This window comes from Cricetulus griseus, chromosome 4 (genome assembly GCF_003668045.3).
Source record: "Cricetulus griseus strain 17A/GY chromosome 4, alternate assembly CriGri-PICRH-1.0, whole genome shotgun sequence".
Classification (NCBI taxonomy): domain Eukaryota; kingdom Metazoa; phylum Chordata; class Mammalia; order Rodentia; family Cricetidae; genus Cricetulus; species Cricetulus griseus.
In genome coordinates, this window is record NC_048597.1 from 132,488,885 (window position 1) to 132,503,331 (window position 14,447).

Below are 14,447 nucleotides of genomic sequence, written 5' to 3' on the forward strand. Positions count from 1 at the left end.
GTGGTGAGTGTCATATTTTAGTTATGTACCACTATCTAGGACATTTTCTCCTATATTTAAATTACATCATCTATTTTGAGGAACCCACCAACAGAGAGAAGTTACAAAGCCTATCCTATCTTTGCCTTTCAACTCACACTGAAAAATTGTTCAATGAGACAAGTTTTGTAGTGTACCTCAGCTCTTCAATTGCTTGCTCATCATTTCAATATATGGTATTATGAATGACCAATTTTATTTACTCAAATACTGAACAGGCTATCTGTGGCTTCTGGAATTGGTAAATGAATGATGCTTTGAGTCATCTCATCCTTGTTATTCATGTTTGGTAATTGTATAATTGATGTGGACTTTGATTTGTGTCATATGTTAATATAATGAAGTAACTATGAATCTCAACTAATGATTCATCTATCACCAAATTCACCCAGAATGAATAGTAAGCAACATGATGTTTAGGTAGAGATCAGTTTGGACTATAATGTTAATTATTTTGTGTGTTGTGTTCTGTGTATTTTTTCAAGTGATCCTATTCCATAAATTATGGGTTCTCACTTTATTAAAGCCAATTTTCACTTGGTATTTTAATTTCAGAAAATATTGATCAATCTGTCTCAAAGAAGGAATACTACCTTAGCTATATATGGAGGGAAAGAGGCTCAGGGAGTTTGCATTTTTATGCATATCAAGAGCTCACCTTCTGCATGAGCACATGATGCCTAGAGTCTGTTGGTTTTATTTTTGACATGAGTTGAAATGGAAAAAATTCATATTATTTTTTAAAAACGCTACATATCATGTTACATATATCTCTAATGTTATCAGTCAGAGGCTCTGGCAGAAGAATTAGAGTATCAGGCTGGTATGAATTGATAGCCTGATTTCTTTTCAAAAGGTTCTGAGATTTTCTTCTAGAAATGGTTATCCTTCCAGTTCCTTTTTTCTCATCCACCATATTGAATTGTTTTTACTAAGTACCAGATTATACCAGTAGTTTGGAATTACTATCTAATATATCGAGTTTTGACCTGCATAAGTAAAATGATACATTGAGTATCAGAAATCCTCATCCAAGAATGGTGATGTTGTTCTTTGGAATAGTTTTAGATACTTTCAAATGTTCTTGGTGATTAGTAATGGACCTAGGCTATAATCAGTTATTAATTCATATGTATTAAATACAGGAGGCCTATGTAAATGCATTTGCAAGATATTAATATATATGCTACAGTTATTAAATAAACACATACTAAACATTTAAACAATCACATATAAAAGTGGAATGCTATCAAATCAGTAAAAGAAAACAGTAAAAATCATCCATGAAATTTCCTTGAGTAATATTTTATGGGAGTATTTTTTCTTTTGTTACTTGTTCTTCCTTCATACATCATCCCCATTGTAGTTTCACCTCCTTTTACTCATTCCAGTCTTTACCCCAGACACACCTTGCCTTTCTATTAGATCCACTTTCCATCCAGTTCCCCTTTCAGAAAACAAATAGGCTTCCTAAGGACATCAGTCAAATAAAACATAATAAGACTATAGACACAAACCCTCCTCTCTGGGCTGGGAAAGGCAATCCAGTTGGAAGAATAGGGTCTCAAGGGCAAATAAAAGAGTCAAAGACATGCATATTCCCATTTCTAGGAACCTCCAAACTCACAACCATGAGACATTTGCAGAGGACAAAAAGCAGATTATACTCTGTGATTGACTCTTCAGTCTCTTTGAGCCCCTAAGAACACTGCTTGTTTGGTTTTGTGGGCCATATTCTGGTGCCCTTGCCCCCTGGCTCCCAAAATTCTTCTTTCCCTTCTTCCATGGAGTTCCACAACTCCAAGAGGGGAGAATCAATGGAAATATTCATTTTTGAGTTCTCCTTCCTCTTAATATTTGGATGTGAGTTTCTGCCTCTGCTCCCATCAGCTTCTTGAGGAATCCTATATGATGATGAATAGTATTATTTTAAAATGTTGCTTTGCCATATGCACAGACAGTTTGCCATCCAAATTCACAAATTAGATTTGATAAAATTAAATACTTTTGTACATAAATTAAATGAAGTATCAGTTCAAAGAAAACACATAGTTATAAACTCTATTCAGAAATTTATGTTTTAGAAGGGTTTTTGCCATCTTGATTACATATACTAGTCAAACTAATCTTAATAATCTATTGATCTATCATAAACATCTACCTATTCATTATCTACTTATCTGTCTGGTTATAAAGACAATAATAAATTGATGATGTATATGTGCAAAGGTGTTCAGTGTATGTTTAAATAATTTCTTAGAATTGGAGATATCTGTAAAATACACAGAAAGAATATTGATATCAGTTTTGGATCATAATTTCAGAGAGTTCATTCCTTGACTGCTTAATCCCATATGTTTAGAGTAGATATTATGGTTGCAGGACTATGTGCAGATTAGAAAATTTTCACATCTCCTTTATATTCCACATTCGTTAATTAAGAGTGATGCAATAAATAGAATGATATGTCACACATCTTGTCTCCAGAGTTAGAGAACAAACCACCTGCATATTATATGCTTACCACAGTAGGCATCTTTGGGGTTAAAATAATAATTAAGTACATAACTCAACTAATGAGGAACTTTTCTATTTATCCCTATGAGATATGAGGTTGTATAACTCAGAGTGAGGTATAAGTTTAAAGCATAGTAACTCCACACTCAAAACCAGAAACACTTGGCCATTTAAATGTATTGGTTCCTGGGACAGTTATTCAATTCCCAATATCCAGGTAAGCTTCTAAAACTAAGACAAATGTCTCATGAAAATTTCATCCTGAAGTAACATGAGTAAAAAAGTAAAAAGGAAAGAGTGAAATATGAAAAGTATCTTCATGATTTATCTCTTCTCAGTCCAATGATCACATGAACTCAATCTAATATTAACCAGTGTTTTATTTACCAGGTTCTATATTCTGTATATCTGCAGCTCTGATTTCTCTCCATTCAGCTATATGTGCTTTCTCAATAAATATTTCTATTACAAATATTACAAAATATTCTCTTAATTTTTAACTGTTGAGAAACGTCTTAAAAGCATTAATACCAACCATAATATGTGAGGTGTATCAAAAAAAGAATATAGGTTTCTCTTATTAGAATATTATTATAGCCCCAGTGCTATTCTAAGGGTATTCTAACAGATAAGATTAAGTATTCTGACACAGATGTGCATAAATTCAATTTTCATTTTACTTTATCCTTTTCAAAGTTCCCCCAAAAATATGGAACTGCAAAACCAAACATCACATTCCGAATTCCATCTGCTTGGATTGACAGACAATCGCAAACTTCTGCCACTCATCTTCACCATGTTCCTCTCCATTTATCTGATCACAGTTCTGGGAAACATGCTTATCATCTTGGCCATCAGCTCTGGCACCCAACTGCATACTCCCATGTACCTCTTCCTCTCAGTTCTGTCCATTAATGACATTTGCTATAGTACAGTCACAATCCCCAAAATGCTGGTGAACATCCAAGCACAGGATGATAGTATAAGTTACACAGAGTGTCTTTCTCAAATCTGCTTTGTTTCAATATTTGGTGGCATGGAAAATTTTCTTCTGGCAGTGATGGCCTATGACCGTTATGTGGCCATATGCAAACCCCTGAGGTACACAATCATCATGAACCCTTTTTGCTGTGTTCTGATGGTTCTATTCTCCCTTTTTCTTAGCATTATGGATGCCTTACTCCATAGTCTGATGGTCCTGAGGCTTTCCTTCTGCACAGAACTAGAAATCCCTCACTTTTTCTGTGAGCTTGCTCAGATTATCAAGCTTGCTTGTTCTGATACATTTCTTAATAATTTCTTGATATTTGTTGCAGCTTTTGTCTTTGGTGGTGGTCCTGTCTGTGGAATTATTTTTTCATATATTTACATTGTGTCCTCAGTCTTGAAAATGACATCATCTGGAGGGAACCACAGAGCATTTTCTACTTGTGCATCACATCTGTCTGTTGTTTCCTTGTTCTATGGGACAGGTTTTGGTGTGTACATCAGCTCTGCAGTGACAGACTCTCTCAAAAACACAGCAATGGCTTCCATGATGTATAGTGTAGTTCCTCCATTGTTGAACCCCTTTATCTATAGCCTACGAAATAGAGAAATGAAGGAAGCCTTGAGGAAACTTGTTGGTAGATTCATTTTTCTTGTGTGATATACCCTCTGATATCCATGTGGCATTTTACAGAAATTCAAATTAAGTAGACATCCAGTGAGCAAAAATTTTCCACTTTCCTGTGGTCACTAAAATGACTTCAATTTGTGATAATTTGGTCATCTCATGTTAAGGTATGATTATGATATACTATCTGGATGAAGTTCCATTTATTTATTACTTTAGTTTTTAGAGCAGTTGTTTTATCTACAATGCACAGAAAGGCAACATAAAATTACAAATGACTTTGTATTATATTTTCTCAGTTGATGTCTCAAAAGGAGGTACTGTTGGTAAACTGTACACAGTATGGATACTACTGAAAAAAGAACTGCATGTATGTAATAGTATTATTAGTGTCCAGAGAACTGTTACTTATTTCTTAGATTATGAGCAACTTGGTAGATGTGTACTGTGAATCTGTCATAGTAAGAATGTCTATTAAAAATGTATCATTATCAATAAAATTTACTATATTAAAAACATCAGTTTTTATATACATCTGCTTTGAAATGAACAGTGAAATTTCTTCAGTCCAAATTATCAACAGAACACTGCATTATTGTCAAGTATATAGGAAGTAAGAGATATAGCAAGTTATAGATTGATCATTTGATTCTGAAAAATGTCTCTCCTCCTGAGAACTGGTTTTCTTCATAACTACCATGAATGAGTTCAGAGAAAATACAGATGTCAAATTAACTGTGGTGCCAAAGACATACAATTTCATCACTTTCCTCTGCTACATGAGTCTTTAACTCTGGAATATTCACCATACTACATCTTTGCACTGGACTGAGTTATAACATTGTGTGCATGTCCAGTTTTTGTCATTCAGATGTGATTTCAGAGGGTATCAGTGCTTTAGTACATGCCACTACATTCATTCACATACAAGGGAGCACTAAGTAGACAATAGTCTTTTAAGAAACAAAGAGAATAGGCTCTAGGGATGGGAAAGTGGTGGAGTGATATGGGGAATATCAGAAGGGAAGTAATTAGGGGGGATTTGACCAAATTATATATATGAGTATATAAATCCTCAATTTAAGATGAAACCGTTTATTATAATATGATCATTAAAATATATTAGAAACAGTTTTTATAATAAAAATGTACCAATAAATTTCATTAAGCATCTACAGCTAGCTTTTTAATGATTATGTCTTTGTAGATTCTTATTATACTTTTACTGATATATCTTACATATTGAGAATAATGATGTTTTTCATTCCTAATGAAATTGTATGTAAAGATAGGTATGAGAAGGAGGCTAACAAATTGTTAGAATACAGTAGTGTGAAAAAAAGCCCTTATGTTAAAAGCTATTGAGCAGAAAGAGGGTCCTAGAAATAATGACAAACTTGTGGAATCTTAGCAAGTCAAATTAAGTACACATAATGAGATAGAAATGCCTCAAATTATTGTTAATACAAAGGCTCTATCACACTCCCCAATGAAAATAGACCTCTAATGTGATAGAACTCACAAAATTAAACACCAAGAAAACAAAAACAAAATAAAGAAAAGCTCAGGTTCAGAAGTGAATAAAAAGTCTTTTAAAAATATTTGGCAACAGAAATAAAATGGAGTTTATTTAAGGATGAGAGTGAAGGAGGAAATTATGTAATTATATTTTTCAACATAGTATTTTTATTGACTATTTGTGAATTTAATACCATGAACCCCGATCACACCCACTTCTTATTCCATATGACTGAAAGGTTTTGTGCAGGCTGCTGAGCAGTGGACTACATTAATGTTCTTATCCAGTGCCACATCCTGTAAGAATAATACCGGCATTCTAGACAAGATATACCTGTTGACACAGTAGTGACAGGGGTTCAAAGGGATAATGGAACTTCTTAGATAAATTTGAGGCTTCTCTACATCAGAGAACTTCATGCCTGATAATTTAATCCTGATCCAAATCTCAAGGATCCAAGCATCATACACCCTAGGCTAAAACCTGATGCTATTATTTTTATTGTTTTGCCTTTTTAATTAAAAAATCACATTTCATTTTCCATAGCAACCCCAAGTCCCCCTCCCTATCTTTCACTTGCTTCCCCTCATATTCCCCTTCACATTCCCCATCAATTCCTCAAGGGGTATAAAGCCTTCCTTGGGTAGTCAACAAAGCCTGACATACCTTGCTCAGACAGTACGAAGCCCCTCCCCCATGTATCAATGCTGAGCAAGGTATCTAACCATAGAGAATGGCTCCAAAAAGCCAGTTCATGTACCTGGGTTAGGTCTTGGTCCCACTACCAGGGGCCTGCCAAAGAGATCAAGCCACTTAACTGTCATTCACATTCAGATGGCCTAATTTGGTCGCATGCAGATTTCCCCACTGTCAGCCAATAGTCCTTGAGGACCCACTAGTTTGGATCATCTGTCTCTGTTGTTTTTCTGCATCATGCTCTTGATAACACCTAACAAAGCTACAATCCACAACCTGAGAAGGTAGGCAAAAAGGGGGAGCCTACGAAGGATAGACATAGAGTGAATAGGGAAAATAGTTAGGATCTCCGGGGTAAACTGGAAGGGGGATAGAAGTGAGGGTACTGGGGGAAGAGAACATGAGAGATCAAGAAGGCTGAGTTGGGGAGGGATGGAAGGGTAGAGCAATGAAAGATATCTTGATAGAATGAGTCATCTGGGGTTTAGGGAGAAACACGGTGCTAAAAAATTTCACAAGGATGACCCCAGCTAAGACTCCTAGAAATAAGGGAGAGGGTGTCTTAATAGGCCTTCCACTTTAGAAAGATTAGTGACTACACAAATTGTCATCATAGAAACTAAATCCAGTAACTGATGGAAGCAAGTTCAGTGTGACTCACATCTGAATGCTGGGCTGAACTCCAGGAATTCAGTTGAAGAAAGGGAGCAAGGATCATGTTTTATTTGTAAATTTCCATAATGATTGGCTTATACATATTTGTGCTTCTATACTTTGACCTGGGGGTGCTCTCACCAATGGTCAGAAAAATTTCTTTTTGATTCAGGCAGTAGTCAATGGAGACATTCATAACTGTCCAAACTGCTAAGAATAAAAGATTGAATTATCATTCCTAAAAGTGACACCTATATTAACCATACCACAATCAAGACTTAGTAAGCACAGTAAAAGATGAGGAAAAAAACACCTAAGGGATGAATGGCTATGAGAAGTGCTGTGCAATGTTTTCTTCTGCACATGATATGGCTATTGAACTCAGGAACTCAAAGTGACTGTCACTGCATAAAAAATAACTGTACAAGATCAAGGCTGCCAAAACTATTGCATAGATAAAGTACACAATATTAAGGTCCAACTACTTAATTAAGAATTATTGGGAGTGGGCTAGTTGTTAGAATATGGGGAATCTGTGGTCATATTTTGAATGCAGGTCAACAGAAGACATTCAAGGTAACCCTTTGCAACCAGGAAGCTCCTTCAGGAGCCATATACCAAATTTGGTTCAGTCATTTCCTGTCATCATGGAAACTCACAGAGGAACTGAAAATCATAATGACTATTGTAAGAAAAGATACTGCTCTGGATGGTAGAAGAGCTTTAGAAGATAAAACAAAAATTCAAGAGAAACTGCAAATCAAAATTGATAAAGATTAGATTAGGAACTTCCCCAAAATTAGGATTTGGGCAGAGTTTTGTTTTTGTTCTTTTCAGGAAAATAAAGCAACTATCTTGAAGAATTTAAAGACTTTTGGACATGAGACAGGTGGTGGTAGCAAATATCTTTAATCCCAGCACCCAGGAAGCAGAGGCAGGCAGATCTCTATGAGTTCAAAGCCAGCCTGGTCTACAGAGCGAGGTCCAGGACAGACTGCAAAGCAATACAAAGAAACTATTTCTCAAAAAACTAAAATGAAAACAAAACAAAAAAACAAGGAAACAAAAAACACAGATTTTTTTGACAGATAAGCATTCAAAAAAGAAGGGAGAACTACCCTGGAAATTTTTCCAAGAACAGGAATAATCTGACGTAATGCTATCTCTGATGTCTCTAAAAAGAAGATGGTGCTCCACTACAATGATTTCACATGGACTTTGGTGACACCTATAAGTTGGAAAACACCACCTAAACATCAGATTTGGACTAAAAACAATTTTGAAGTGTCTAGCAGGCATGATTTAGCCTCACAGTCTACTCTAACCAGGCCTGAGAACAAGCCCTGCACTTTCCCATTATGCAGAGTATTATGCAGCTATTTCTCCCACGACTTGACAATAACCAAAATTTTTCTTTTCAGGATCCCCTATGCTGTTGCATCCAGACAAGAGGAAGTAAATTTAAGAAAACAATGTCCACATTCCCAAGCAGTGGGTTGGGTGGTTTTTGGTCTTTCATTGGGTTATAGGTACTTGTCATTGTTTTGAAGGTTGGTTAGAAATTGTTATTAGGTATGGTAGGGAAAAATGTTGTAAAGGGGGGATTATATTCAGAGTTCTTGCTTTGAGAAACAGAGTACAGATGCGGTAGAATAAAAGGGTAGAATTTTGAATATACTCTGCAAAGAAAAAAAGGAGAATATAGATATGATAAAAAAGGTAGACCATCTTACCTAATTTTTAAAATAATTAAATTTAAAAATATTTCACTTTGGATTGAACTTTTGTAAATTGCATACAAATTTTGTATATTAATACAAAATAAATATTAATTTGTTAAAATATATGGTACATGCATTTCTAATCTTGTTCAAGGTATTGAACCTTTATATTTCCTTTAACAATATAATGCAACATTCTAGTTTTTTTTTTTTTTTTTTTATTTTATTTTATTAGTTCTAGATAGGGAACAAGCTTATTTCAAGTCCCTTCTCCCTCTCCCTCCCCTCACCCCCAAACTTTCTCCCCCACCCCCAGCCCATCCCCCCAACCCCATCCACCCACTACTCCCCAGGCAGGGTAGGGCCCTCAACGGGAGCTCAGCAAAGTCCACCAAGTCTTCCTATGCTGATCCTGGGCCCTTCCCCATGTGTCCAGGGCCAGAGTGTAACCCTTCATATGGGATGGGCTCTCAAAGTCCCTTTTTGCACCAGGGAAAAATACTAATCCACTACCAGAGGCTCCCTGGAGTGCAGAGGCCTCCTTATTGACATCTATGTTCTGGGGTCTGGATCAGTCTTGTACAGGCCTCCTGGACAGCATCTGGGGTCGATGTGCTCTCCCTTGTTCAGGCCAACAGTTCCTGTGGGTTTCTCCATCCTAGTACAGACCCCTTCGTTCTTCATTCCTCCCTCTCTTCAACTAAATTCCCGATTTCGGCTCATTGTATATCTGTGGATGTCTGTCTCTGTTTCCATCAGCCACTGGGTGAGGGCTCTAGGATGGCATAAAGAGAAGTCATCAATCTCATTTTAGGGGGAGGGTTTTTAGGTTATCCTCTCCACCATTGCCTGGATTGTCAGATCGTGTCATCCTTGTAGGTCTCTGGAGATCTCCCTGGTTCCTGATCCCTTCTCGGGCCTACAGTGGCTCCCTCTGATATCGTTTCTCTCATCTTGCTCTCTTTCCTCTATTCTTCCCCCAACTCAATGTTTCTGCCCCTCCATTTCCTCTCCTCTTCTCCTCTTCTCTTGCTCTTATTGTAGCAGCTCCTTCCCCCCCCACCCTCATGCCCCCAATTAGTTCGGGAGTTCATGCCATTTCCATTCCTGGGGACCATTTAACCCTTAGAGTCCTTCATGTTTCCTAGTTTCTTTGGTGAAGAGCATTATATACTGGTAGTCTTTTGTTCTATGTCTAAAATTCATATATCAGTGAGTACATACCTTGCTTGTCTTTTTGTGACTGGGTTACCTCACTCAGGATGGTTTCCTCTAGTTCCATCCATTTGCCTGCGAATTTCAAGATTCCATTGCTTTTTTCTGCTGAGTAGTACTCCATTGTATAAATGTACCACATTTTCTCAATCCATTCTTCAGTAGAGGGGCATCTAGGTTGTTTCCAGGTTCTGGCTATTACAAACAATGCTGCTATGAACATGGTTGAACATATGTCCTTGTTGTAAGTACATGCCCTATTTGGGTATATACCCAAGAGAGGAATGGCTGGATCTTGAGGTACACTGATTCCCATTTTTCTGAGCAACCGCCATACTGATTTCCAGAGTGGTCTTACAAGATCGCACTCCCACCAGCAATGGAGGAGTGTTCCTTTTTCTCCACATCCTCTCCAGCATAGATTGTCATTGGTGTTTTTTATTTTAGCCATTCTGACAGGCGTGAGATGGTATCTCAGAGTTGTTTTGAGTTGCATTTCTCTGATGGCCAATGATTTTGAGCACTTTTTTAAGTGTCTTTCAGCCATTTCAGATTCCTCTGTTGAGAATTCCCTATTTAGTTCTGCACCCCACTTTTTAATTTCGTTGTTTGGTGTTTTGGTGGCTAGCTTCTTGAGCTCCTTATATATTTTGGAAATCAGTCCTCTGTCAGATGTGGGATCGGTGAAGATCTTTTCCCATTCTGTGGGTGGTCGTTTTATCCTACTGACTGTTTCCTTTGCCTTGCAGAAGCTTCTCAGTTTCAGTAGGTCCCATTTATTAATTGCAGACCTCAATGTCTGTGCTTCTGGCGTAATGTTCAGGAAGTGGTCTCCTGTGCCAATTTGTTCAAGGGTTGTTCCCACTTTCTCTTCTAGAAGATTCAGTGTGGTTGGATTTATGCTGAGATCTTTGATCCATTTGCACTTAAGTTTTGTGCATGGTGACAGGTATGGATCTATCTGTAATTTTCTGCATGTCCGCATCCAATTGTGCCAGCACCATTTGTTGAAGATGCTGTCTTTTTTCCATTGTATAGATTTAGCACCTTTGTCAAAAATAAGGTATCCATAGGTGCGTGGGTCGATATCAGGGTTTTCAATTCGATTCCATTGGTCTATCAGTCTATTTTTGTGCCAATACCAAGCTGTTTTCAGAACTATGGCTCTATAGTAGAGCTTGAAGTCGGGGATGGTGATGCCTCCAGAAGATCCTTTATTGTAAAGAGTTGTTTTGGCTATCCTGGGCTTTTTATTTTTCCATATAAAGTTGAGTATTGTTCTTTCAATGTCTGTGAAAAACTGTGTTGGGATTTTGATGGGGATTGCATTGAATCTGTAGATTGCTTTTGGCAGGATTGCCATTTTTACTATGTTAATTCTACCTATCCATGAGCATGGGAGATCTTTCCATTTTCTGGTATCTTCTTTAATTTCTTTCTTTAAAGTCTCAAAGTTCTTATTGTACAGGTCTTTCACTTTTTTGGTTAGTGTTACCCCCAGATATTTTATGTTGCTTGTGGATATTGTGAAAGGTGATGTTTCCCTGATTTCTTTCTCATTGGATTTATCATCTGTATATAGTAGGGCTACTGATTTTTTTGAGTTAATTTTGTATCCTGCTACCTTGCTGAAGGTGTTTATCAGCCGTAGGAGTTCCCTGGTAGAGTTTTTCGGGTCACTAATGTAGACTATCATGTCGTCTGCAAATAGTGAAAGTTTTACTTCATCCTTTCCAATTTGTATCCCTTTGATCCCCTTTTCTTGTCTTATTGCTATAGCCAGAACTTCAAGTACAATATTGAAGAGATATGGAGAGAGTGGACAGCCTTGTCTTGTTCCTGATTTTAGAGGAAACGCTTTGAGTTTCTCTCCATTTACTTTGATGTTGGCTATTGGTTTGGTATATATTGCCTTGATCATGTTTAGATATGTTCCTGTTATTCCTGTTCTCTCCAAGATCTTTATCATGAAGGGATGTTGGATTTTGTCAAAGGCTTTTTCAGCATCTAGTGAGATGATCATGTGGTTTTTCTTTTTAAGTTTGTTTATATAGTGGATTACATTGATGGATTTTCGTATGTTGAACCATCCTTGCATCCCTGGGATAAAGCCTACTTGATCATGGTGGATGATTTTTCTGATATGTTCTTGTATTCGGTTGGCCAATATTTTGTTGAGTATTTTAGCATCGATGTTCATGAGGGATATCGGTCTGTAGTTCTCTTTCTTAGTCATATCTTTGTGAGGCTTGGGTATCAAAGTGATTGTAGCCTCATAGAAAGAGTTTGGCAATATCCCATCTGCTTCTATTGTGTGGAACAGTTTGAGGAGTACTGGAATTAGCTCTTGTTTGAATTTCTGGTAGAATTCTGCAGTGAAGCCATCTGGCCCTGGGCTTTTTTTGGTTGGGAGGCTTTTGATTACTGCTTCTATCTCATTAGGGGTTATAGTTCGATTTAAACTGTCTATCTGATCTTGATTTAATTTTGGTAAGTGATATTTATCCAGAAAGTTGTCCATTTCCTTTAGGTTTTCCAATTTTGTGGAATACAGGTTTTCAAAGTATGACCTAAAGATTCTCTGGATTTCCTCAGTGTCCGTTGTTATGTCTCCCTTTTCATTTCTGATTTTGTTAATTAGCATGCTCTCTCTCTGCCTTTTGGTTAGTTTGGCTAGAGGCTTGTCTATCTTGTTGATCTTCTCAAAGAACCAACTCTTTGTTTCATTGATTCTTTGTACTGTTTTCCTAGTTTCTACTTTGTTGATTTCGGCTCTCAGGTTGATTATTTCCTGGCGTCTACTCCTCCTTGGTGAGTTTGCTTCCTCTTGCTCTAAAGCTTTCAGTTGTTCTGTCAATTCTCTAATGTGACTTTCCTCCAGTTTCTTCATGTGAGCACTTAGTGCTATGAACTTCCCTCTTAGCACTGCTTTCAGGGTGTCCCATAAGTTCGGGTATGTTGTGTCTACATTCTCATTAAATTCTAGAAAGTCTTTGATTTCTTTTTTTATTTCTTCCTCAACCAAGGAATGGTGCAATTGGGAGTTATTCATTTTCCACGTAAATGTAGGTTTTCTGCAATTCGTATTGCTGTTGAATTCTAGCTTTAATGCATGGTGGTCTGATAAGATACAGGGGGTTATTTCAATACTTTTGTACCTGTGGAGGTTTGCTTTGCTGCCAACTATGTGGTCAATTTTTGAGAAGGTTCCATGTGGCGCTGAGAAGAAGGTATATTCTTTTGTGTTTGGATGGAATGTTCTATAGATATCTGTTAAACCCAGTTGTGTCATAACTTCTTTCAGATCCTTTGTTTCTTTGTTAAGTTTCTGTCTAGTAGTTCTGTCCAGTGGTATAAGGGGGGTGTTGAAGTCTCCTACTATAAGTGTGTGTGGTTTTATGTGTGGTTTGAGCTTTAGTAATGTTTCTTTTACAAAAGTGGATGCTTTTGTATTAGGGGCATAGATGTTCAGGATTGAGACTTCGTCTTGATGGACTTTTCCTGTGATGAGTATGAAATGCCCTTCTTTATCTCTTTTGATTGCTTTCAGTTTAAAGTCTAATTTGTTAGATATTAGTATTGCTACCCCAGCTTGTTTCTTGAGCCCATTTGATTGGAAAATCTTTTCCCATCCTTTTACTCTGAGGTATCGCCTGTCTTTGAATTTGAGGTGTGTTTCTTGTAAACAGCAGAAGGATGGATTCTGTCTTCGTATCCATTCTGTTAGCCTGTATCTTTTTATGGGTAAGTTAAGACCATTGACATTCAGGGATATTAACGTCCATTGTTCATTGGTTCTTCTTAGTTTTGGATTTATTGTTGGTGGTATCATTGCGTGTGGATTTTGCCCTTCTGTTTCTTTTTGTGTTTGGTGAAATTCGATTAACTACTGACAGTGTTTTTGTGAGTGTAGTTATGTTCGTTGGGTTGGAGTTTTCCTTCCAGAGCCTTCTGTAGTGCTGGATTTGTTGATATGTATTGTTTAAATCTGTTTTTGTCGTGGAATATCTTGTTTTCTCCATCTATAGTGATTGAAAGTTTTGCTGGGTACAGTAGTCTGGGTTGACATCCATGCTCCCTTAGTGCTTGTAGGGTATCTATCCAAGACCTTCTGGCTTTCAGAGTTTCCATTGAGAAGTCGGGTGTGATTCTGATTGGTTTGCCTTTATATGTTACTTGGCCTTTTTCCTTTGCTGCTCTTAATATTTTCTCTTTATTCTGTAGATTTGGTGTTTTGATTATTATGTGTCGGGGCGACTTCTTTTTGTGGTCCAGTCTGTTTGGTGTCCTGTAAGCTTCTTGTACTTTCATAGGCATATCCTTCTGTAGGTTGGGGAAGTTTTCTTCTATGATTTTGTTGAATATGTTTTCTGTACCTTTGAGCAGTATTTCTTCACCTTCTTCTACACCTATTATTCTTAGGTTTGGCCTTTTTACGGTGTCCCATATTTCCTGGATATTTTGTGTTAGG

General features: G+C 37.1%; 1 protein-coding gene across 1 annotated transcript; it reads left to right on the forward strand.

The window, feature by feature from the left end:
• Positions 1-3,265: 3,265 nt before the first annotated feature.
• Positions 3,266-4,204, forward strand: LOC100762745 (putative gustatory receptor clone PTE03). The gene has a single exon (XM_027411643.1). The coding sequence runs from the start codon at positions 3,266-3,268 to the stop codon at positions 4,202-4,204; it is 939 nt and encodes a 312-aa protein (XP_027267444.1).
• The last annotated feature ends 10,243 nt before the right edge of the window (positions 4,205-14,447 follow it).

Excerpts from the sequence above, each read along its gene's own strand:
- LOC100762745 (XM_027411643.1), top strand. The coding sequence starts at position 3,266 with ATGGAACTGCAAAACCAAACATCACATTCCGAATTCCATCTGCTTGGA.